This window comes from Crocuta crocuta, unplaced genomic scaffold, assembly GCF_008692635.1.
Source record: "Crocuta crocuta isolate KB4526 unplaced genomic scaffold, BGI_CrCroc_1.0 scaffold180, whole genome shotgun sequence".
NCBI classification, from domain to species: Eukaryota; Metazoa; Chordata; class Mammalia; order Carnivora; family Hyaenidae; genus Crocuta; species Crocuta crocuta.
Window position 1 is genome coordinate 3,314,167 of NW_027527549.1, and position 23,585 is coordinate 3,337,751.

Genomic DNA, 23,585 nt, shown 5'->3' on the forward strand with positions numbered 1-23,585 from the left:
GGCAGCCAACTGCCTGGAGAAAGGATTTTTTGCTTTGTTTTGTTTTAAATCATCATTTGTACAAAGGCACGCTTTAGGTTGGGAGCAGACTATGGTGATAAAGGCTGCGATTCTTGAGCCTTGAGCCTAGCAGGCCAAAGTCAGGGGCGGAACTCCAGGCCCCCAGGACACAGTTTCACAGAGCTAGAGAGGCTGGTTAAGGGGGTGGAGGGTGTGAGGGAGGGGGGGAAGAAAGAAGGACAGCGAACTCCAGTAACTGTAAACAGCCATATTTTCAACATAATTTACTACAGGTCTCTGAAGTGTATATAAAACATTTTAGTGCAACATTTTACAAAGAGTTTTCCTTTAAAAAAACAAACAAACAAAAACCAATCAACAGCTCTCTACATCATGCACGGGTAGTTTTCTTACCCCATCTGTTTTTTTCAACGATAAACGCAGAGAAACCATTGTTTGAAAAGAATGTGAAAACCTGCTACAGCAGCACCCTGATGAAAGAGGGTGTGGTCATATCCATGTCCTGGAATGGGCCTCGCACAGTGTAGTTTTTTGCCAATGCAACATTGTAGCCGTTGGTAAGTCCAGAGAACCAGTTGGCAGTTTTCCTCTCCTGGTCCAGCGCCCCCCTCTCCCCAACCCCCCCAGATCCAGCTGGCCATGTGCGATGAGGTCTCCCAGCCACTGGAGGGCACCATTACCCCTCATCTGACACCACATTTCCATAGAAATGGCCAAAGGAGGTGGGGGGAGTGGGATCTGAAAAGCTCACCCTTTGATGTTATCCCCCAGCCCAACAGAAAAATACACAGGGGGAAAAAATTACTAAAATACTGGCTTCGGGTTCTTTTCTTCCTTTCAAACTTCTTGCAACCGCTTCACCTATTTAATTGCGTGCATTATCTACTTTTCTATACCTGGGAGCAAGCTCTGCTTGCAGGAGTCACACACTCCGTTCTGCCCCACCCCCAACCCCACCCCGTGTGTTTCCCTTCAGGCCGAGGAAAGTCTCAGTCATCTTCCCTCACCGGCTTGGGCCACAAGGCAGGGGCCAGGTGCCCACAGCAAGCCCAGGCGCCTGAAATGAAGAAATGGGGCAAAGGACTGCCTTCTCCCCTTGCCCCTGGGCCGACTGACCCACCCCTGCAAAGCGTGGCTGCAGCACACATGGTAAATGGAAATGAGCACGTTGGGGATGGAGGTGTCTGTGCCTACACAGGGGCTCACAGGACAGCACGCTCATGGGCGGGTCTACATAAGCCTGGGGTCACCTTGCATCACCGCGGCTGCTGCACAGCAAAGCATCTGTACATGCAGGGCACCCCCAGCACCCCCAGCACGGCCTCCCCCATGGAGTCTGTTCCGCCTCAGAACAGACAACCCTTCTGCTTCGACCTCGCTCTGGAATCCCTGGTGGCTTTTTCTAAACAAGTTGTCCCCTTGGGATTCGAGATGCGAGTTCCCAGAACAGAGGTGGCACTCTTGGCCAGCAAAATATAGGAGAGCCAGGGCACCCACACTTCTCCCATGGGGTGAGCAATGGGGCTGGCAGTGGGGGCGGGGGGGCTGAACGTCTTGCTCACAGCATAAACGAACAGGGCGACCCTGGCCTTGTTGGGCTTCAATGGGCATCCGAACAAACAGCCACCATAACCATGAACAACCAAGTCACCTACCATCACACACAAGATCTAGGAAGAGGAATGGCAAAAGCCCACACTGGCACGTGGGGACTTTCCGCTGAGACCAGGCGGTCTGCAAGGGTGAGAGAGGGCTGTGTCTGGACCTCTCCCAGAGACATATTCTGACGGCAGTGAGACACTTGGGGAGAGAAAGGGTGAGTAAGAAGGATGTCGTTGCCTTTGAGGGAAATCTAGTTGGGAGGAATAAGAAAAGCCCAAGTCTTCGCATCTCCAGGGTGGCAGCGATTTCTGCCCTGGTCTCCGACTTCCAGACTCTGGAAACTGCTGCCCTCCCTGTGCTGGCTGACCCCTGGGGGAACACAGGGTCGCCCAGCCCCGTGCCCTCAGGCATACAGTGACTGCGGTGGGCCCTGCGTGTTCAGCTCAGCACCGCCCCCTTTCCAGGCTCCCTGGCCGCTTCCCATGAAGAGTTTGGCAAAGCACCTTGAAATAGAAGCCCACCCGCTCACAGTTACCAGCTCGGGGCTGCGCCCGCGAAATACATCAGGCCATCAACTAGCCTGTTTCCTTCCGCCACTGATCCTCAGCTTTGATCTGAAAGTCAGCAGCCGCGATGGCAAAAGTGTGTGCTGTTCGGGGCTTTCGACTTGTTCTCCGACAGAGTTGTGGGCTTTTTAAAAATTTTTTTTATTTTTGTAAATTTTTTTGGCAAGGTTGGCATGAAGCCCGTGTCTCTGCCTCCCCGACAATGTGGTCGGGCTCCGTCTATCGAATGGGGTTACACAGGCTCCCCCTGTACGTACAAAGTTCTTTGAGGCGAAATTCAACGCTTTCATCTTGACTACAAAGCGGTTCCAACAACTCTGGCTGCGGGAAAAGACAAGATACAAATTGGGCCCACGTGACGCGTAATTTTCAAGTCTCGTTAAGAAAGTAGAAAATGTTTGGGCGTTTCTGATCCATGGGGGGCATTTTCAAGTATGCAGAAACGAGGGGGCCTGGAAGCGATTCCTTGGCACCAAAGAGTTCGCCCTCCCTTGTGCCATCGGCGGGGTGTTACCGGACACTCGTTCGCCACGTTACGGAATCCAAACAGGGTGAGCCGAAGGGACCTGAAAAGAGCCCCTTACAAAGACTAAGAACCCCTGTCACATCCATCTGAGAATACAATATAAATTCAGCGAGTAGATGTGACATCTGGAGCTACTCACTACGTTATCAAAAACGAAAACGAGAAGCCTAACTGCAGGATAAAGACATCATCTGCTTCAAGACAGCTATAACCAGCCACGACTGCCACCTAGAGGCAGTCCGTCTCTGTGACGACCCGGGACTGGAGACGAGTCTCTAGTCTGGCTGTTCTGCGCCCAGAGAACACTCCGGAGTCACGGCGGCGTTGCCCGCCCGCCGTCCGATCACAGAGCAAGAGGCAGGAAGGGAGCGCGTCAGCTCCTCTGCAGCTGACGTCCGCGACGGTCCCCTTAGTCTATGGCTCCCGGGTGGATACTGAGCACAGGGGGCTCCAGGCATGTGGGGGAGTAGTTGAGGTGCGGCTCTTTGATCCACAGCAGGGGCACCCCGTTCTTCCCGTCGGAGCTCTTGCTGGAGTTCCGGCTCTTGAAGCGCACCAGCAGGATGGTGATGATGAGGATGCCGAAGATGGGGAAAGGGTAGAAGAAGACGAAGTAGAAGAGCGCGTCGTTGGAGCAGATGACAGACTGCAGGCTGGAACCTGAAACAGAGGGCAGACCGTGAGGGCAGCGAGCCTGGACGGCGGCCTTGGCCCAGCCTACCTGAAATGCTACCCCCACCCTGTCCTTCCTTGCTGCTGCTACAAGTGGGGACCCCCTTGTCGCCTTGTTCTCACAGCAGCACCCCTCAGGTCACGGCCGGAAGTTCATACAAGGCAATGCCCCCGTGTCCCACCAGGAGCCAGTACCATGGCCTGGAAAGCCATGTGACGAAATGGAGTCTAGTGACCGTGAGCCCAGCTACATCTAGATGAGGAAGCTGCCTCCACAGAGACCCGCACCTCCCGCCAGGTGGTGCCTCCCACACCCCTCTGCACCGAGCTCTGTGCCGAGCTCTGCGCCGAGGGTCCTTCTCTGGGATGTAACACATTTGCTCCCCGCCAGCTTCTCAGAGCAGGTTTATCAGAAATGACGCTTACTTGAGTAACGTTAGCATTGACTCACGGTATCAACTGAAATGCCATTACGGACCATTCGCACGTGTCCGCAGGCATGTCTGTGGCTGCGTAGAGTTCAGTGCTAGTCATTCCTGGATACGGAAGAGGGTGAAAACTGGCCCCCTACGCCCCACGCCCCAGACCCACAAGGCCTGAGCAGAGGCCCAACCCCTGGGAGCCTGCATTTTCTCTGGAAAATCAGGCTGCTGGCTGACCTCCATGTTCCATGACTTAATAAATAGGGGCATCTGCAGCGGGCAGATGGGTCTAAACACCTTCCCCTGTACTTTTGGGTCCTCCAGGAGATCGTCAGGGGTCTGAGTCGGATGTAGGCTTTTCTCTGCAGTCTTTTCTACTGCACAGCTGTCGCCATCAGTATGATTAAGAAAACTCAAAACCCACTTCTGACTTCGCAAAATCTCAATTTCATGTGGTTGTGTCTAATCAACAGGAGGGAGTCAAAGAAAAGAAAAGGCTGATGAGGCTCAAACATTCCAATCAAAATCACCTGGTAAAATGTTCTACAGTTTCTAGCAGAATCTAGCAGATGTTGCCTCTCTGCGTTCCAGGCTAATTCTACTGTAACAAACACCACCTCCGGTGGGCTGTGCCCTCCCACCCTTTGGCAAAAAGCAACTGACAGAGACCCCCGCTAGAGCAAGGTATTCAGGTCGGCCATTATTTCCTCCGGTCTCTTCCAACGGAGGGCCATAACCCGGTGGGAAGTCTGCGTCCTCTGGACTAAGAGAGCTCGTGGGCAGGTCCTTCCAGACCCCCTGCGGCATCACTGCCCTTCTAGCCGGTTTTCCCCACAGACCGTGCAACGTCACCTGAACCTCAAAGTCAGCCTCCAAGATACACATGAGCCGAGAACAGTGACTGTGCTCAGGCTTCGTTTCTCTCCTCGGGAGTCTGAAACATGGTAGCTGGCTACGGAGGGACATGGTAACACCTAACAGTACTCTTGGATAACGAACGCTCACTGAAGTAGAACCTGGTGGAACTCAAGGTGACTGCCGCATGTTGTGACCTTAATTCCTACCCACATGGGCAGTCAAGGGTCAAGTATAGGAACCGGTGTGTCAAGGCTGAGATGCCAGGCACAGGTGGGAAAACTGCTTATTGAGCCAGAGTCAGAGTCACGCTCTGATTTCATTCTTCCAGACCGCTGGGCTCAACGGGGACACCATCCCCTGTAACCGGGGGACCACTCACTTGTGTCCAGGACATGGATGCCGATGGGGGCCGACTCCTCCTCCGTCAGCCGGTACCACTCCTTCTGAGGGCTGGGCAGCCACTCCTCCACACGGCACGAGTAGTTCCCCGTGTCGCGGGGGCTCGCGTGCAGCACAGTGAGCCGGTAGAGCAAGGGCGACAGCCTCTGGAAGCGAAGCCGGCCCTCCCAGGGGCCGCCTTCTGGGCCGAAGACGGCATCTGGGCCCACGCTCAGCAGGGCCGTCCGCTCTGTGAGGTCCTCTCCTTCCTCCTCGTCGCCCCCATCCCCCTCCTCCTGCTCTCCCAGGCCAGGCCCGTCCCTCTCCCCTCCGGCTTTAGTCCTCAGAGAGTACCAGGCCACGGCAAAGCGCGAGTCCTGACTTGATCGAGACACGATGCTGCAGTCGAGCTGGAAGGCTGCCTTCTCGGACACCGTGGCATTGGGGACCACCGTGTCCACCTGCAGGGCGGCGTCTGGGGGAGGCGAGGGGCAAAAGAGGCAGAAAAGCGTGTTTTAATTTCTCTGCTCCAAACAACCCGCGTGTCCCTCCCTAAGTATATTCCAGTACCATGGGGATATAGGATACACCTGTTGGGGGGAGTAAGGTAGGTCCTACGTGGCAGAAACATGCAAGGAATCGGGAAAGACTGCCCGGGTACAGAAGAGCTGTGCACCCCGGCGCCACTGTATGCGGCAGACAGTATGTTTTATTTGGACACGTGGATTTGTTTACTTTTGCAGAAAATATCTGCGGAAGAATTCACGAGAGGTGGGTAAACGTGGCCGCTAATGGGAATCCGGGGAGGAAGGGACACTTCCTTTCACTGTAACCTCTTGCAGTGGCTGAAGGGTCCCTCCCGCCCAAGATGCACACCCACCTGGAAGCTGACAATGTGACCTTAATCGGAAATAAGGTCTTTGCAGGTGTAACGAATGCATACCGGGTTGAGGGTGGGCCCTACATGCAGTGACCAGTGTCCTGAGGAGAAGGAGGGGGGACACATGGAGAGTAGTCCATGCGAACACAAGGTGGAGACCGGGGCAACGCAGCCATGAGCCGGGGGACACTTGGGACCACAGAGAAGGTGGAAGAGGCAAGCTAGAAACTTCAGGGGTGGCCTGGTCCTGCTGACAATCTGCTTCTAGGCCTCCAGCCTCCACAACCGCTGTGCAATCCGTTTTTGTTGTTTTAAACCACCAAGTTTGCACTAGTTTGTGATGGCAAGCCTGGATGATGGATTTGCCCTTCAGCGGTTCTGGAGTTTAAACTGTGTGCATGCAGACAACCTATGCCCCAGGGAACCCGAGGAGGGAAGTATTCTCCACGGACTGAAGCCCAGCCACAGACGACAGACCTGGAAGGGGCCCTCGCCTTGAGCACCGACCGCCTTGAGGACGGACAGCATCTCCCAACAGAGATGGGAAAGACACAGAGCAGCCACAGAGAGGTCCCCAAGCAGGTGAGTCAGCCTTCGCAGACACCACTGGGCAGCTAGAATCTCTTCCTTTGCTTTGCTGCGCCCCCCTTTTTTGGCTCTCCGGGCCAGATCCTCAACAAATAATCCATTCCCTACCTCCTAACCTGCCTGTTTGGCTCTGCTTAGGAAGTGCTCACAAAAAGATGCTAACGTAACAGCAACAAAAGTAAAGATGCCAACTCGGATTCTGCTTGGATGAAGATCAACGAGGAGCGCTTCCCAAGTACTGTCCTAGGCTTTCAATGCACTGGCCTGATGTTGCTCACAGGTGATCACAGAGGTGTGATGCCCCCACCTTTGTGGGGCCCTGCCAAGGCCCCGCACCCCCCCATCTGGAATCTGGGTGTGTATCGCTGGCACTGAGAACTCAGGACCTGGGTACTGGCGGGGGGAAGGGCGCCTCGGCCCGGCACCCATGGGGGAGAATGCCCCGGGAGGCAAGATGGCGGCAGGGGGAGAATATCCCATCAGAGACAACTCCCACTCCCTCGAGTGTCGGCTTATCCTTCCAGGTCAGGGAGGACTGTAACCCCCAAGGCATCGGAGAGAAATACTGCAGGTTAAGGGGCAGCCAAGGGCACCTTCGCCCTGCACAGCCTACCGAGCTGCGTCCTAAAGCTACCAGCGGCTGACCACCGGGGTCCAATGCACCCACATGGCAAGATGGCAGAGACCACTGGACATGCAGCTCCCCAGAAGGGCCTCTTCCCCACCTTCTCTCCCTTTGCTTTCCTCTCATCTGAATGCTAACAACATAAACGTTTAAATTTTTAAGTTTATTTATTTTGAAAAAGAGAGCGAGAGAGAGAGAGAGCCTGAGCGGGGGAGGAGCAGACAAAGAGAGGGAGGGAGAGAATCCCAAGCAGGCTCCGCACTGCACAGGGGTCTGAATTCAAGAACCGTGAGATCATGACCTGACTGAAACCAAGAACTGGTAGCTTAACCGACTGAGCCCCCCAGGCGCCCTGGCATTTACATTTTCATGTAAATGTCCTGGTCCCTTCGCGTGCCTGATGATGGCTCAATGCATGTGTTTCGAAGGAAACCCATGCCCACTTGCCATGCCCTCCCCTCCTCCCTCTAACACGACTGTCTACTAATTTGCCCGTGTCTGTCCCCTTCTAGGAGAGGCCAAGCCGTCTCCCTGTGTGGGCTTCAGCCTCTGCCCGTACGTAAGGCTGGAAGGTGGCAGACGGCCCAGAAACGTCTGTCCTCCATGCCACCTGGAGCCCTGGTGTGGTCACGTGAGAATGGGTGAGTGCTGGGAAGAAGGGCGCCCCAATGCTGCGCCTCTACAAATGTACCTTCGTAAGAAGACATGCAGCTGTTTCCACGCCAGGTGGAAAGAAAAACAGAAAAGCTCGTGGGAAATGAGTAATTCGACACAGAGGTGATTTCTCGTCCAGCTTGGGCAAGACGCAGAGCGGTGAGGTAATGCCCTTTGCTATAACGAAGGGCACAGTCTCTCCTGAAGTGGTTCCGTGACCACGGGGCGGGCACAGCTGTGAGGCCCCAGTGCCCTGCCGACCCGGAGCGCCACTCTACTGAGACGCGGGAATGCGACGAATGCGCCCAACAGACGGCGAACAGGAACAAGACCGAGCACTCACACAGGCCACAGAGTTCATTCCTGCCCACGTCCTCTGGGAGCGGGGGGCAGGGGGGACAGACTTTTCGCTCTGATTTGGATAAACGAGGAGGTGATGTTGCAGAGGACACAGGAATCCTGCTCACCTCTGCTTTCAGGAGGGGTTTGAATGTGTAGCCAGAATTACACCGAGGAATTACGTGCACGTAGGCACTTTGGGAACATAAATAAGGACGAGGGAAGCCACACAGAATAGCCATCGACACCAACACAGCGATTGGGAAGTGAGACGCTGAATTTCATCCTTTTCTAGCTAAAGCACATGCATCAACTCCTTTCCACTGACGACCTACGAGCTTCAGCTTTTGAGCCGTGTGGCTACTGGTTCAAAAGTTTTGCATATCCGCCGCCTCCTGAATGCGAACGTATTCTTTAAAAAGAAACTCTTCTACGTTCTGAAATAAGTGAAAAACGTTACTCGAGTCAAGAAACAGGATCACCTGGGGCCGAAGCCAGATGTGCAACTTCCCATTCATGGGGGCGGTAGGATCTGAGTCAGCTGTAGATGCAAAACGTATGCGCGCATATATTTAGCTGCAAGTGATGTATTAATACACGCGTTTTGTGCAGCGCACAAAACCCGGAGCTCACAGGGGGAAGGCCCAAGGCGGTGACGGCCCCAGGGACGTTAACCCTCACCTGGCCGTGTGACGGTGACGGCCATCTGGCCAGCAGTGTCCTCGGCCCGCTTGTACCACACGCCACCGGGGCTGGGCAGCCACTCCTCGACGCGGCAGCTGTAGGCCCCGCTGTCCTGCACGGCCACGTTCTGGATGAAGAGGCGGTAGACGCCGGCCGAGGGGCTCTCCAGGTGCAGCCGCCCCCACAGGTTGTTCTTGGCTGCCTGCTCTCCGTAGTGGAAGGTGGCGTCGCGGCTCAGGCGGGCCACGGTCTCCCGCTCCGGGTGGTTGGGTTTCCACACGAACCACTCCACCACGAGCTGGGAGGCCGCGCTGGTGCGGTTCAGGACCACGCACTCCAGCTGCACCTGCTGCGTCTCCAGGACCGACAGGTTCCCCTGCGCTTGGCTGAGCCTCAGGCGGCTGTCTGGAAAGACGGGAAAGGGCATGTGAGCAGCGGGGAGCAACAGGCGCCCGTGAGTGCCCTTCGCGAGCACAGGTCAAGGGTGCCCTCCCCTCTCGATGGGCACAACCCCCTTCCCGGGTGGGGCGCCCTCAACACAGCAAGTTCCTGGATCGTGCATCCGGGGGCCCGGACTGCCGGAAGTTCATGGCACAGCTGTCCCCCCAGTGTGGACCTCGCTGATTCGGGGGCACAGAGGAGGGCCAGCACGAGCCTGGGATGACTCCACCTCCACTGACAGCAGACCATAAGCGTACGGCCCAGAGGGGTGGCTGGGAAGGGACAGGCAGGAAAGGGCATGCTGAGACCCCCTTTCAAGCCAAGAGCACATTTTAAAAAACTGACCGCACGATGGCTAGAATAAGCCGCACTGTCCACCACCAAAGGACCGCAGAGGAAGCAGTTTAAATACGTCCCCGAGTTGGCCTCAGGGACTGTGGTCCTTACTATCTCGGGTTTCCTCTCGAGGTGGGGACAGAACTGATCTGACATCAGTAAAGAAAAGCCCGAAACTGGTGGCACCAAGCGAGTGGACGACTCAGCCGATCAGATCCTCCTCTGCAGAGAGAGTCATCAGTGACGGCACGCTCGGATGACGCGCGTGTCACTTCCTACAAGGTCCTACTGAGTCTGTCTGGACCAGAGGGATCAAACAGCTACAGAACCGCCAAAGCACCCGGAGAAGGACCTTAGGGCCACACACCATCAGTTCTTACTTTTTACATTTCAAAACGGCCCGAGTATTTTATGACATGAGGCAATACCCTTTGGAACTAAAAGGTCAAAAATTAAGAATAACTGAAAAACTATTTTAAATAACCAGTGTCCTCAGAATATAAACATACACATACGTGTGTGTGTGTTAACTCTACTTGTCTCTGGGTTGAAAGATTATTTTCTTCTTTGTGTTTTCCAAAAGCTCTAGAAGCATATTTTTTCTCATCAGGAAAAAAAAAAGAGAGAGAGGCAGGGGAAAAGGAGGAGTGGAGTATAGAGAAAGAAGGGGAAACAAGGGAAGAAAAAACAAAGAAACGAAAACTCTCAACCAAAAAGGAGGAACGGGTTGTTTTAATCAGGGTCTTGTGAGTTTTCTATTTATGGCGTGAATCTTCCCCACAGAGATCTCCCTACATGGGTTTTGACAAACACCCGTATTGCCCCAGTAGCTCGCTGTGAGTCTGTAGGCTCAGATGGGGAAATTCCCTCAATAAATTTAGGATCCACTGAGATTCTCTCAGTTTCTGCACAAACAAGTGAAGGCATAGGACGGCACTTCTGGTGGGCAGGGGGAGGGGATCATGTCCTCCCACCAGAGAAAGTGATCAGAACTGAAAACAGACAGGAAGAACAGAAACCTAAAAGAAACCTACGTGGGCCAAATGACAAACGCCAGTTTTCAAAAGCCCCGGTGACTGGCCTGGGGTCTCTGGAAACACCAAGAGGGACCGCACAGGCCAGAGCTTCCTCTGCGATACACCAGCAGGCCAGGGTTCCCGAAAGTGCCACCGGGAGGGGGTGACAATTAGCGCTGGGGCAGCCTCAGCAATACAACATCCAGAGGGAAAAGAGGGGGCCAGCCCCACTGCACACAGCTCGGGCCAGGCCACGGCCGGGCCTCTGCATCTGGTCCCTGTGCTGTCTGAACACACGTTTATTGCAGCTTTCTGGGGGACAAGCCAGGGGAACAGAAAGGTAAAGAGTACACACACACACACACACACACACACACACACACACACCGTATATATAACACATAAATGAAGATCTATGGTCAACCTGTTCCAGACTAAGAGAACAGGGACTATGAAGGCCCTGGGCTGTTCCAGGAAAGTAACTATCTGTTCCTTATTCAATCACTATTTATGAAAGGCACCATACTGGCGACTGAAAATACAAAGACATAGCCCTGTCCTCAAAGTGCTTAGAGTAGAAAAGAAATGCAAACAAATAATTATGATGCTGGGTATTTTCTAAGGAAAAAGGAACCTCTGGCAATATGGGAGAAAGCAGGGAAGGCTTCCTGGAGGTGATGTTGACTGAAGTCTTGGGGCTGGGGGAGACACTGAAGAAGCGGCAGGAGAGGACAAGCATATAAATAAACAAATGCCCAGAGATGGGACCTGGGGTAGCTCCCCCCGCCCGTCAGGAAGGGCAGGCAGTGACGACAAATTATAGGCCAGGCAGAAATGAGGGATGGAGAGGGAGCTTAAGGTCACATCAGGTGGGGCTGAGAGCCCTTTAACAAGGGGAGAGGGAGCCTGATGGGGGCACCTCTCACATGTGAAAACATATGACCCAAAGTCATCCTGGGCTGTTCCAGGGGCAGATCTAAACCTGGAGGGAAATTACACGGAGCGGGTTTTCCGACCATGAGGGCTACGGCGGCAGTAAGCGCTTCCTCCCCGGAATGTTCCGGCAGAGGTCACGTGCCGGCCCCCACCTGTCAGGCTGTGGAATGAGGGGGGCTGCACCCACAGGCTCTGAGAGGGGGCCGAGGGGCGGTCCGCTTTGGAGACGGGGAGGGCTCCTCCCTGAGCTGAAATGGGAGGTAAGACAGAAAGGGGAAGCCGAGGTCGGAGACCAGAAAAGTGCGCTCTGGGCCAGAATGCTGGCTACGGAGCTGGCCCAGCCTGAGCTGCAAGGTGCGACCTGCACAACCAGGAGGCCCAGGGGCCGCCAGGGACCCCGCCTCGCCACCTCTTGGTCAGCACATCCGCCCCTCAGGCCTCTTCCTGGTGAGAAGGATGATGTCCAGAAGAGCAGAGTCAAGGACACTTTCCTGGGTTTGCCCCCGGCACCAAGACACACTGCAGGCAGAGTGGGCAGCCTGTAGTCCGCCAGGATGACTGTCCCCGCACCTGCACCCACATGCAGCGTGGACCCCCCGGAGCCCCATCACCCCCAGGCAGGGCCCTGCACCCGCACCCACACCCAGCGTGGACCCCCGGAGTCCCGTTGGCCCCAGGCAGTCTCCCAGCACTAAACCCCAAGCCGGCCACACCCTCCCCCTACGTCCTCACCTGGCTGCTTCACAGTGACTTCTGTGCGCCCCGAAACCTCCTCGGCCAGCTTGTACCATGCATAGTTGGGGCTCAGCAGCCACTCCTCCACGTGGCAGTAGTAGCTGCCACTGTCACTGACCTCGGCCCGTTGCACGGTGAGGCTGAACAGGCCCCCGGATGCGTGCCTCTCGAACTGCAGCCTGGGTCTCAGGCCCTCCTCCTCGGCGTAGGTGCCGAACTCGAAGGCGGAGCTGTGCGTGGTTTTCAGGATGAGCTTCCCATCGGCATCCGACGGCTTATGCACGTACCAGAGCACCGCAAAGTGGGAGTTGGGGCTGGTCTGGGACTTGACTGAGCAGTTCAGCTGGATGGGCCTGTTTTCCACCAGGGTGAGGGTCCTCTTCGACTTGCTCACCTGCAGCTTCGTCACTGCAAAGGGGGAGGGGGGGTGTGAGTAGGGTCACCACACACGCCCGTCCAGGAAGGCAGCCCATCCCCAGCCTCACCTGCAGCAGCCGCGGATGAGCTTCCTTAGGAGCAGGGCTCCGTGCGAGGGAGGCTGCACGGAGCCAGTTTTACCCCAGCACCCCTCCACCTGTCTCCTCCCAGCTCCCTCATCGGCACACAGCCTCCAGGGACTGGGCTGAAACTCAGATCTGCCCAATCATCTCCCTGCCTAGGAAGTTCAATGGCTCCCAACTGCTTACAGCTCATAAAGGGGGAAAAAATTCCTTTTCACAGTACCAAGTCCCTCCAGGATCTGGTCTTGCCCAACTGTCCGCACTCATCTCCAAGACTCACCCCTCCAGCGCCCCCACCCCCTCCCTGAGCTCTGGTCTCTGCTCAGCAGTCCTTTCTGCTTCTTCCCACCCTCTCCGCCCCACCCCCTGCCCCTTCTGTGCCCTCTCCTTCCGTCTCATCCTACTGGGCCAGCAGCCCCTCTCTGAGCTGGCACCAGCATCTTCTTCATATCTTCTGGTATTTTCCACCCTAGCCTCTGTGCGCCCCTTTGGTAGAGATCAATCAAGCTTTTCCCTTCCAGTCTGCAAATATTTAGAGCGTGGTCCTCCTGGTGCTGATAAGTGCTAAGGATACCCTGGGGAACACCACCGGCCTGCCTCGTGGACGTTCCCATCGCTGCACCCCCCAGAGCCTGGCACAGCACGGGGGCTATGGAAAAGCACTCAGTCCACGTCTGCTGGGATACGTGGGGCAGAGCATGTCATAGAAACAGGGTGGCAGGTTGCTGGGGTGAGATCCCTGGGGGCAGAGAGACAGGGGCTGGGCTGAGAAGAGAGCAATGGGACAGAACGGAGCTGACTCCAGCGTCCTTCCCCTCGCCAAAACCAGAAGGGAGGGCAGCGGAGCGCCACCCTACCTGCGAATTCACGACTACGCTCGCATCGGAGGTGGCAGGAAGCCAAGGTCGGATGAAATATAGCCTATATAGGTCATCTAGGATCATACCCACTCCATCCTTATCATGCTGGGCTCTGCTTCCCCTACCCACCACCCTCAGTACTGGAAACGTTTTCTAAAAAAGAAAAAGATGGAACTCCGACTTACTCCTGGGGCGCAGTCAGTGAAGCATCTTTTCACACCCCAACTCAAATTTCTGAAAACCCCAGACCGTCCCCTGGACGCCCTGGTCATGCACAAACGTTCTGGGTGGCAGAGAGGAGTCAACGAGCGAAGGGATGGCAGGGCCTGAAGCCCAACGCCACTGTGACAAAAGCAACTCTAAGGACAAGTAACTGCTCAGCGGTGAATCAAGTGGTGCTCTTCGCAAAGGACTGCCGAACTCACCTTCCCACAGACCTTCTCAGGCCATCAAGAAGGCACCAATATGAGAGGAATCCCATGTCCCACGGCCCCCCCTTCTAGTTTCTTCACTCTCTCTCTCTTTTTTTTTTTTTTTTTTGGTGAACGAGCCCAGTCTCCTGCCTTCTCCCTCCTTCAAACACACAGTCCTCCAGGGCACACAGGGCATCTGGGGCAGGATTTACCAGTAATACCAGGAAGCCTCCAAGCTCTGCAAACCAGAGGCACGTGGGCTTTGGCCAGCCGGCTTCTCGGATTGGATTCCTACGATCCTCGGAACACCCAGCTCCCTTTTCATTCCTTTCCAGCCCAATTCACCGCATGCAAATGATATCTCTATCAGCACAAATGATACCACCTGAATTATCTGGTGCTTGTCCAAGAAAACTGGGCTGTTCGGTGCAGGGTAGAAAGAGCTTGAAAATGTATTATTAATTGGGGCCGGATTATTTTTGCAAGGGTTACTAAGGAAACCTCAATTGCTATAGTAACTGCATATGTTAAACTGGAATCCTATGACTAAGCTTCAGTTGGGTCACATGGTCCCAGAGCCAGGATCCAAAGAAGAGAAATCTTTCAAAGCACTGCCATTTTTCCCCCCTCTCCTTCTCATGTCAAAATATTGTGAAGTGTTGAAAAGCTTGAAAGAGAGGCATTTTTGAAATGTGGGGCCTGCCTGACAGGTGGGGCAGGAGGGGTCAGCTCCTGTTCTACGCCCTGAATTTCCTCCCGCATCTCAAGGGCAGGGGGGACCTTCCCCGAAGCCCAGGGGAGACGGCAGCCCCCACGACTAATTAGGAAGATCCGCCAGCTCCTGTCCAGGAGCGCCCTGGGTGGTGTGCAGGCTGTCTGTGGGTACCACCCTCCTCCTCAGGGGCGAGAGAGGGTGCGGGCGCCCTCATGGCCCGCAGGAATGTGCGTCTGCATCATGCTAGCACCTCACGGAGTGCTGTACAGGTTACACTCGATGGCCTACAGAGAGTTTAGCACAGGGCCTGCTGGATCGGAAACATGCGCTCCATTCTCACTCTTTCTGACTCTTGTTGGTCCCTGGGTTTGGCCCCACGTTCCAAGCTCAGCAGGTGATCGAGAACAGTCGGACCAGCAGACTTGGTACTAAACGTACAGCCCCTGGACCAGTAGCATCAGAGCCACCCGGGAACTTGTCAGAAATGCAGCCTCCCAGACCCCAACCCACAGGCTCAGAATCTGCCTTTGACAAGATCCCTGGGTGATTCCTATACACCTTAACACCTGAGAAATCCTGGACGTGGCCCTGTGAGGAGTGGATTTGGAGAGGCAATAACGCAGAGGTGGAAAAGGAAAGATGTGGGGGACGAGGCGTGGTGAATCCCCAATAGTGAGTGATCAGGAGGAAGGGTCAGGAAGAGAGGATTGGGGGAGAGGTCCCTGCACCAGCACAGGCTCCAGTCACACCCTGTCACCCACACCGCCTCCGGGGACACCTCAGGCTCCCAGGGCTGGGCGAGCTGGGCCCTGTTTGAGGGAAGGTCCCTTTCTTTCTGCATCTGGAGACTTCCCTTCCTGGGCCGCTTCTCAAGCGGAATCGTGTGCTTTGGGTTCTAGGAGAGGCCAGGTTACGGCAAGGACCAGGTGGTGACAGATGAGAGGCATCAGAAGGACCGAGGAACTCAGCACGGAAGGGCTGGCCCTTCACCGGCCAACCTACCCATTCTGCGGATTCGCTTTGTATGCATGCTCCGTGCACAGAACTTCCACCAGTAAAGGATTTCCTTACAGCCAGTTAAGAGTTGCTAATTAAAACATCTTTTTTGTTTTTATTTTGGAGAGAGAGAGATAAAGCAGGCGAGCAGGCGAGAAGGGCAGAGGGAGAGAGAGAGAACCTTCAGCAGATGCCGTGTTCAGCACAGAGCCCGACACGGGGCTCAATGTCACAACCAGGAGATCATGACCCACACCGGAATCAGGAGTCAGACGCTCAACCAACGGAGCCACTCGGGCGCCCTGAGTTTCATTTTTTAAAGGCCTTTCTCTTTCTACAGAATGACCTAAAGGGCAGGGACTGCGGCCCAAGCATTTGCTAAACATATTAACACATGGATGATTGAGTAAATACACGATTAATCTTGTCTTGGAGATATGGAATAGCCAGCCGATCCTGACTGACAGGAGGGACAGCACACTTTGAAAAGTTTGTGACATCTGAGCTCGGCCCTGAGGAACAAGAGAACAGGTAGGTGCTCCCCAGGCACAGGAGGGGGGCCCCGGTGAGAACTTCCCTGTGCACCATTTTCAGGGCAGGGCAAGCAGCCCGTACGGAAGGCGGCGCAAGGGGCCTGGGGGGTGCGCGAGATCGCCACCACCCGTGGCTCTCGGGGCGCCCCCCGTGGCCTTGCGGCAGGCACCGGCATCACCGGGCGACTTGCTGGGACGCTGAGTCTCACACGCCACAGGGGAGGCCCAGCAGCCTGCAGTTTCATGAGCCGCCAGTGGAGCCCGGGGACACTAAGAGCGAGAACCGCAGGTGTGGAGACGAGGAGGCCACAGGGAAGCCCGGGAGCAGCGGTTTCTACGCAGGGGGGTGAGCAGAGGCCAGAGGGGACAGGTAAGGAAACACAGGCGGTGGGGGTGGGGGGCGAGGAAGAAAGGAAGACGCTGCTCTGTATTAAAGACATGTGACAACGATCAGTAATGTGAGGCAGGAAGGCGTCCACGGCTGGACAGCAGACATGTGTCAACTTGTGAGACCCAAGTCAGCCAAGAAGGGAAGACGATGGGGGTGCGTGTCCCACCCTTCTCAGCGGGGACAGCAAAAGCACCTGCCGATCAAGTAGGCATATCCTACGACCCCGTCTTCTTCTCCCCGTGGTCAAGCCCCATCTGAGCCCCTAGAATCTGTGTCAACCTTACATGTGGCCTCCATCCCAGCCTCCCTGCCTCCAGCCTCAGCCCCCACCAGGCAGAACTTCCTAAGCTGCAAACAGGAGCATGTTGCTCACAGCCAAGCAACAGCCCCCTGACAGCCATTGTCAACAGGGCAGCCAGGTCCCAAGGACACCGTGTAAACCCATGGGGAGGTCTTTCCTGGTCACATGGACTGGGCAGGGGCTCTAGTCACATTTAATGGACACGAGCCAGCGACAGATGTAAAGCCACGTCCAGGATGGCTCCGTGCACCAAGCCTCTACCTTGGATCCTGCATGACTTTCAAAGGACAGTCATATGGGTGACAACTCTGAGCCCAGAACCTACTTTCGTTTTACTATCTCCACACTTTTTTCCTGGCGTTGATGCTGGAAGGGTCTTCCTTTGCTGTGCTCAGCACTGCTGTAGAGTCGCTCAGGATCTGGGGCGCCCTGTCCGGGACAGCAGCGCCCCTTGCGCTGGGGGGCCTGACGGTTGGTTGGTGTGTATAGAGACAGAGCAGCAGTGCCTCTGCCCAGGGCGATGGCCCTGTACACGGCCACGTTACAACGTGTCGTTGTGTACGAACCACCTTCTCAAAAACTCACCCTCTATTCCACAATTTGGGGCACTGTAACAACTTTTAAAGATTACATGAGTAGGAATGTTATACGGTCTAGGAATAGTAAAGGGACTATTCTAGATTGCTACCAAAAGATGCACATGGTCTGAGCATGACCGGAACTCCTAATTGCTCCATTTAGAATTGTTCAGTTTCTTATTTAACAAATGTATGCAATCCTTTCTATATGCCGAGCACTACTCTAAGCACTTCATAAATGCCAACTATTTGCTCCCCACGAGACCTAGGGAATAAGTATCATCAACCCCAATGTTATAGAGGCTTGCTCAAGGTCACACCGCTGACCAGTGGTAGAGACGGGATTCAAACCCAGGCAGCCTGCTGTGTCCCTGCTTTTATCCATCTCATATGGTGACTCTCCAAGCTTCTGTGTATAAAAGGGGGTCACCTAGAGGGCGCCTGGGGGCTCAGTCAATTAAGCATCCGACTTCGGCTCAGGTCATGATCTCACGGCTCATGGGTTCGAGCCCCTCGCTGGGCTCTGTCCTGACAGCTTGGAGCCCGAAGCCTGCTTCAGATTCTGTGTGTGTGTCTCTCTCTCTGTGCTTCCCCCACTCAAGCTCTGTCTCTGTCTCTCAAAAATGAATAAACATTAAAAAACATTTAGAAGCGGCTCCCCTGGCTCTTGCCAACACACCTGGGCACAAACCCCTCCCTGGTCGTAGACTTCAGTCACAGCCAAACAAGCATGCTACTTCCTCCGTCCATGGTGTTCTCTGTGCACGCTGTCTCGAGCCGGAAACGTCCCTGTGCTTCCATCCTCCAGGCCTCAGGATGGCCTGCCGGGCAGGGACTGGAACGCACCACACCTGCAGCCACAGCGGCCGGCACAGAAACCAGCACACAGTAGGTGCTCAAACACGCTTGCCGATGGCAGCGGGAGGGAAGAGCAAAGAGAAAGTAGCAGAAGTTCAGAAGCAGGAGCAGCTAATTCACAGTAACCCAGATGTGCCCAGTCTCAACTGTCTGCAAAGCCGTGACCCTTTCTATGGGGCCTGCCGATGGGTCCACCAGGTGTCACCATGACAACGAGTCTTGAGGACTCGGCGGTGGGTGCCGGGGACTCCTCCAGGCACTTCTGCATTCACACTCAGCCGCTCTGAGCACTCAGCAAGCAGAAGCCTCAGGCGCCTGGTGTGGGAGGAGAACCCCAGCTTCTCTGGGAAGAAGGTAGAGGCCAGTCCCACTTGGGATGAGGCAGCCTGTCACTTATCAGACTGTGACAAGGACAGCCATGGTTCACATGCCCTGGACCCAGGCAAGTCAAAGAAAAAGCCCTCGGCTCGCCTAATCTGCCAGGTCAGCAATAAGAAATTGGAGAAACCGGATTTGGCAGCATCCACGGGGTATTAAATATTCATCCTGACTACCCATCAGTAAATCCCAGCAGAGTACCCCGCTGACAAGTCAGCTTTCTCCACAGGAGGCTGTCCTTCTAGAAGCCTGTTTATTGCTTTGTCAATCTGAATGTGCAATATTGAAGAGCCAGACCAGGAGAGGGTCGTAAACGTTTGGAAAATGAGTGCTGACATTTCCCTTATTGCTTCGGTATTTAGGGATGTGTAATTGGAGGGTGTTTTTGATGCTGAAGAGAATCAGAGGGAAAGCAAAGCGATGCTTCGAAATTAAAAGAGAAAAGAATGGATTAAGAGTGCAGAATCGACTGTGCCGAGCGGCCTTAAAGTCCCGCCTAAGTGGCCCTTGGGGGGTCACGCTCTGTGATCAATGGGGAGTCAGGCTAAGCTAAACCAACAAAGTGAGAGTGAGGGCATTCCCTGGAGGCCTCCTTGGGGATGTGCAGATGGAACAGGAAGTAGGTAAAAAAAAAAGGTCAGTGATAGATCCACAATGGACTGGGCCATCCAGCCCGAGATTTTAATGAATCAAATACCTGTGATGTGGTCAGGTCAGCAGGTGGCCCGGGCAGGGACCGGTCCAGGGACACAGCCCACACAGAGCCCTCTGGGAGCAGATGACATCAGCAGTTAAAGGCTGATAAATGGACCAGCGTGACAGAGCCAACACTCCCTGGGTTTCTCTCAGATTCTGTTGGAGTAAGAATGTTCGACAAAATATTCCTAAAAGAGGGTGGGGGGCCGCGGGTGGGGGGTAAGAGCAAGAATAAGAAGCCATGTTATGAGGGGCAAGGAATGGAGGGAGGGGAGAAAGAAGAGAAGCCAGCACTGGATTTGAGCTCTGGTATCCCCAAGCCTTAAGAGCCATCTGGTGGCAGAGGCCTGAAAAAACAGGGGGGTTAGGCGAGGCATAAATGACACACCCCTACACCATTTAGCAAACTGGACTGTCTACGGGTTCCTTATGACCCCAACTTAAAAAAACAAATTTAAGTGCCCGCTAAAGGGCATCAGGAAATCAAGGACGGTAAGCCAGAGAGAGGAGAGATCAAATAAAAGTACCTGGTACCAAAGAGGATTCTGAGGAGAAACAAAACACATCATCATGGTCCAGAAAACATGTCATATGATAAAATTAAGAGCTTGGATTCTGGAACCAGACTGCCTGTCTGGCTTTGAATCTTGCTTTTGACGCATGTTAGGGATCACTGGATAATTTATTTAACTTCTGTGTCGGTGTCCTCGTCTATTAATGGGGTGAAAAGCACCCCCTCACCATGTTGCACGGGTTAGGTAAGAACCAAGTAAGCTGTTGCGTATCAGCACTCAGGATGGAGACGGACACATGAGAACACTCGATAACTGTTCGCCGCTACATCGGTGCTACTGTTCACACTACTACAGCCACCCGGGCTGGGTCTCATCTGTGCTCACCATCTACCAAGAGAAACTCCTATAAAGGAGCCTGTAAGAGAATGCAAAACCTATAATCTCTCACTATCTGGCCTTCAAAAGAGTCAAAGTCTCCCTCTCATCCAACCCTTCTGCTTTTTAACAAGGTGCACCTGGGTTCAAATCCCGGCTTTCCGCTCGCCACCCATTTGACTTGGGAGTCAGAACCTTTATGAGCCTCAGTTACTCCATTTATTAAAATTTTTATCTAATGTTTACTCATTTTTCAGACAGAGAGAGACAGAGTGTGAGCGGGGTAGGAGCAGAGAGAGGCAGGGAGGGGACACAGAATCTGAAGCAGGTTCCAGGCTCTGGGCTGTCAGCAAAAAACCCCAGCCCAGGGCTCAAACCCACGGACTTCGAGATCATGACTTGAGCCAAAGTCGGACGCTCAACCGACTCAGCCACCCAGGCGCCCCCCCCGGCAGCGACTCCATTTATAAGATGGGAAAGCAGGATCTTCCTCCCAGGGTGGCGGTGCGGACCAAATGGGACCACAACGCCAAGTGTCTGACACAGCCAGCCCTCTGGCATCTTCTACCTCTACGTTCCCCCCACGGAAGCACAGGACCAACCCGAGTGTGGGAGAGGAAAGTAAACACAAGCACGAAGCTCTTTGGAAAACAAGAAGTGCTAAGTGCATAAATATTTAATAAAGGAGAGAATGTAACACTTAAGAGGAATGAACTCTCCTTCGAGTCCCAGCCACTCCCTGGGCGGTGGCAGCGCCCACCAGGCTCTCTGCAGCCTCCAGGGGGCCTCGAAAGTGCATTACCGCTCACCTCTGAGCAGAGGCCACGCAGAAAACAGCCGTTCCCGGGCCTCCCACGCCACTGCTGTTCCCTCTCGCTCAGCGGTGGAAAACAGACCGATTCAGCGTAAGCCACAGAGACGTGGAGACAGCCCTCTGCTGCCTACCCTCCGGCTACATTTCCCACCCCGGGGGAATGACGTGGTGTGACATCTGGAAGTCAGGGAGCCCGAGGCCCAGCAGCAGCTGCAACCTCAGCCTTCCGCCTGACAAGCCGGTTTGCTGCTACGGAGCCTCCGAAGCAACGGGAGCCTCGGAACACCCTGATGAGGACACGGACACGTATGTCATTTCTCTGTTGGAGGACTTTTTAAGAACATAAGTGCTAAGCACAAAGCCAGGCACCCAAGAGGTGACTTCACACATTTCTCCCCTCCCCCCCTTATTCTCTTTGGTAACACCATAAATTAACCAGAATCCAAATAACTGGCACCTCTGATGAGCTAAGTCCTTAGCCTTCCCTTACATGTGCCAAGAATGGAAACAAGCAGGAGTTCGGAATCGATTCAAAAAGGCAATGTCAGGCAAGGTCCTGGGGTCAGCACGAACTCTACCTTTCTACAGCTGCAGAGCCATGTGATGGGCTCCATGGCTAACAACACCGACCTTGAGGGCCAGGGGAGACCACAGAACGCACAATTATGATCAGAATGTCCTAGTTGGTAAGGCGGGCAAGTGTGTCCCTAGGCATTTCCACAACAAGGGGTCACACAAAATGGGGTCCCTGCCTAACCCTCCATTAACCCCCAAATCCACTTAAGCAGCACAGCCACTCCCCTAAGCTTCCACTTGCCCAGGCTCAGGCTCTAACTGGCCAAGGAATGGTCAATCATTTATACAGTTTGCTTGTTCCAAACTGTGGTACAGAACAGTATTTTTCTTTTTAATTTCTAAATGTTTATTTTATTTTAGAGAGAGAGTATGCAAGCCGGGGAGAGGGGCAGAGGCAGAGAGAGAAAGAGAGAGAGGATCTTAAGCAGGCTCCATGCTCAGCATGGAGCCCGGTGTGGGGCTCCATCCCAGGACTCTGAATCGTGACCCGAGGCTACATCAAGAGTCAGACACTCTACCGACTGAGCCACCCAGGGACCTACAAAAGAGGGCTTTTTATGGGGTTAGAAGAGGCCAAGGGTAAACTCAGACAAGACCCCCCTGTGACCTCATGTCGCTGAAAACAACACTGGGACCATCTCACACGCTGGAGCAGACCAGGACGGGTAGTAGCCGTGGCCGTGAGAAGGCAGAGGGGTCCTCTTTGGAAGGTGTGCAAACCATCTTTGCAAAGCGGGTGGGTCGCAAAGTCAGAAAAACCTCTTGCAAAGCCACCTCTCATCCAACCCACCCTTGGCTGCATGGCTGCCCGCACGGTCCTGGTCAGGTGTCCGGCAACGGCAGGGATGCCAGGCAGCCTGGCTCCACCTTACAGCTGCTTCCCCCCAAGCAGGAGAGGGGAGGGACCCGGGGAGCCCCTCAAAGCACACACACCTGACCCCTCCCCCACATCAGGAAAAGGACCCCGTGAAGCAGTGGGTGCAGGGCATCCCCCTGACCAGGCAAGTGGCCTCACTTGCTGTGGGAAACTTGCCTCTGTGGGGGAAGGGAGCTCAAGCTCAGTGCAGGAGGCCAGGGCCTGGGTCACAGAATCAGCCCGGGAGACAGACAGAGAAGGGTTCAAACCCCCGCTCTGCCATTTACCAGCCACGTGACGTCGGGCTAGCCACTTGATGCTGCCTGGGGTGGCTGTGAACGGCTGATCTAAGCACCCTCAGCACCTGACACAGGGCAGGGGGACAACGGTGCCTCCTCCCCCCTGCAGAGGAGAGGATTACAGGAGACGACGTGAAGTCAAGAGACCAGTCTAAAAAGACAGGACCAGTAAAATCAGCCTGTGATCCCTGATGGATCCTGGTTTGGAAGACAAAAATCGCGACCAAAGACATTATTGGGACAACGGGGGAAGTGCTGGTAACATCCGTCATTGTGGGGAACTCCCAGGGGGTGAGACGGTGTCGCGTTGTGGCCGGACAGGAGCCTGCCCTCGTTCCTACGAGATGCACATGGAAGTGCTGGGGAGGAACAGCCCGGAGTCTTGCAACTCACCCTCAAATGGTTCAAAGGCAACAACACAAAAACCAGAGGGAAAACACACAGTAAGACGCTAACCCTGACCGTCAATCAAGACAAGAGCACCGGATTCTGGCGGCTACCTATGGGATGGAAATTTCTCGAGCTACATACAAAGCTAGGAAATGAAAGCGACCCTGTCAGGAGCTCTACGTGTGCGCCTGCCTCCCCCACAACCGAATGCCGGGCGCCTCCACCCGCCCCCCACCCCGCGTCCCGGGGGGCCCCCCTTCCC

General features: G+C 54.8%; 1 protein-coding gene across 2 annotated transcripts in view; it reads right to left on the minus strand.

Annotated features, from left to right (window-relative positions):
• Nucleotides 1-253: 253 nt before the first annotated feature.
• IGSF3 (immunoglobulin superfamily member 3) overlaps nucleotides 254-23,585 on the minus strand; it is a 90,533-nt gene continuing 67,201 nt past the window's right edge. For both annotated transcript variants that reach the window (XM_077767261.1, XM_077767255.1), the window contains 4 exons: nucleotides 12,277-12,687; nucleotides 8,813-9,220; nucleotides 5,047-5,520; nucleotides 254-3,375 (listed from right to left, as the gene is read on the minus strand). In XM_077767261.1, the coding sequence (XP_077623387.1) occupies nucleotides 3,125-3,375; nucleotides 5,047-5,520; nucleotides 8,813-9,220; nucleotides 12,277-12,687 (1,544 nt within the window). In that variant the 3' untranslated portion in view covers nucleotides 254-3,124. The remainder of the gene's footprint in view (nucleotides 3,376-5,046; nucleotides 5,521-8,812; nucleotides 9,221-12,276; nucleotides 12,688-23,585) is intronic.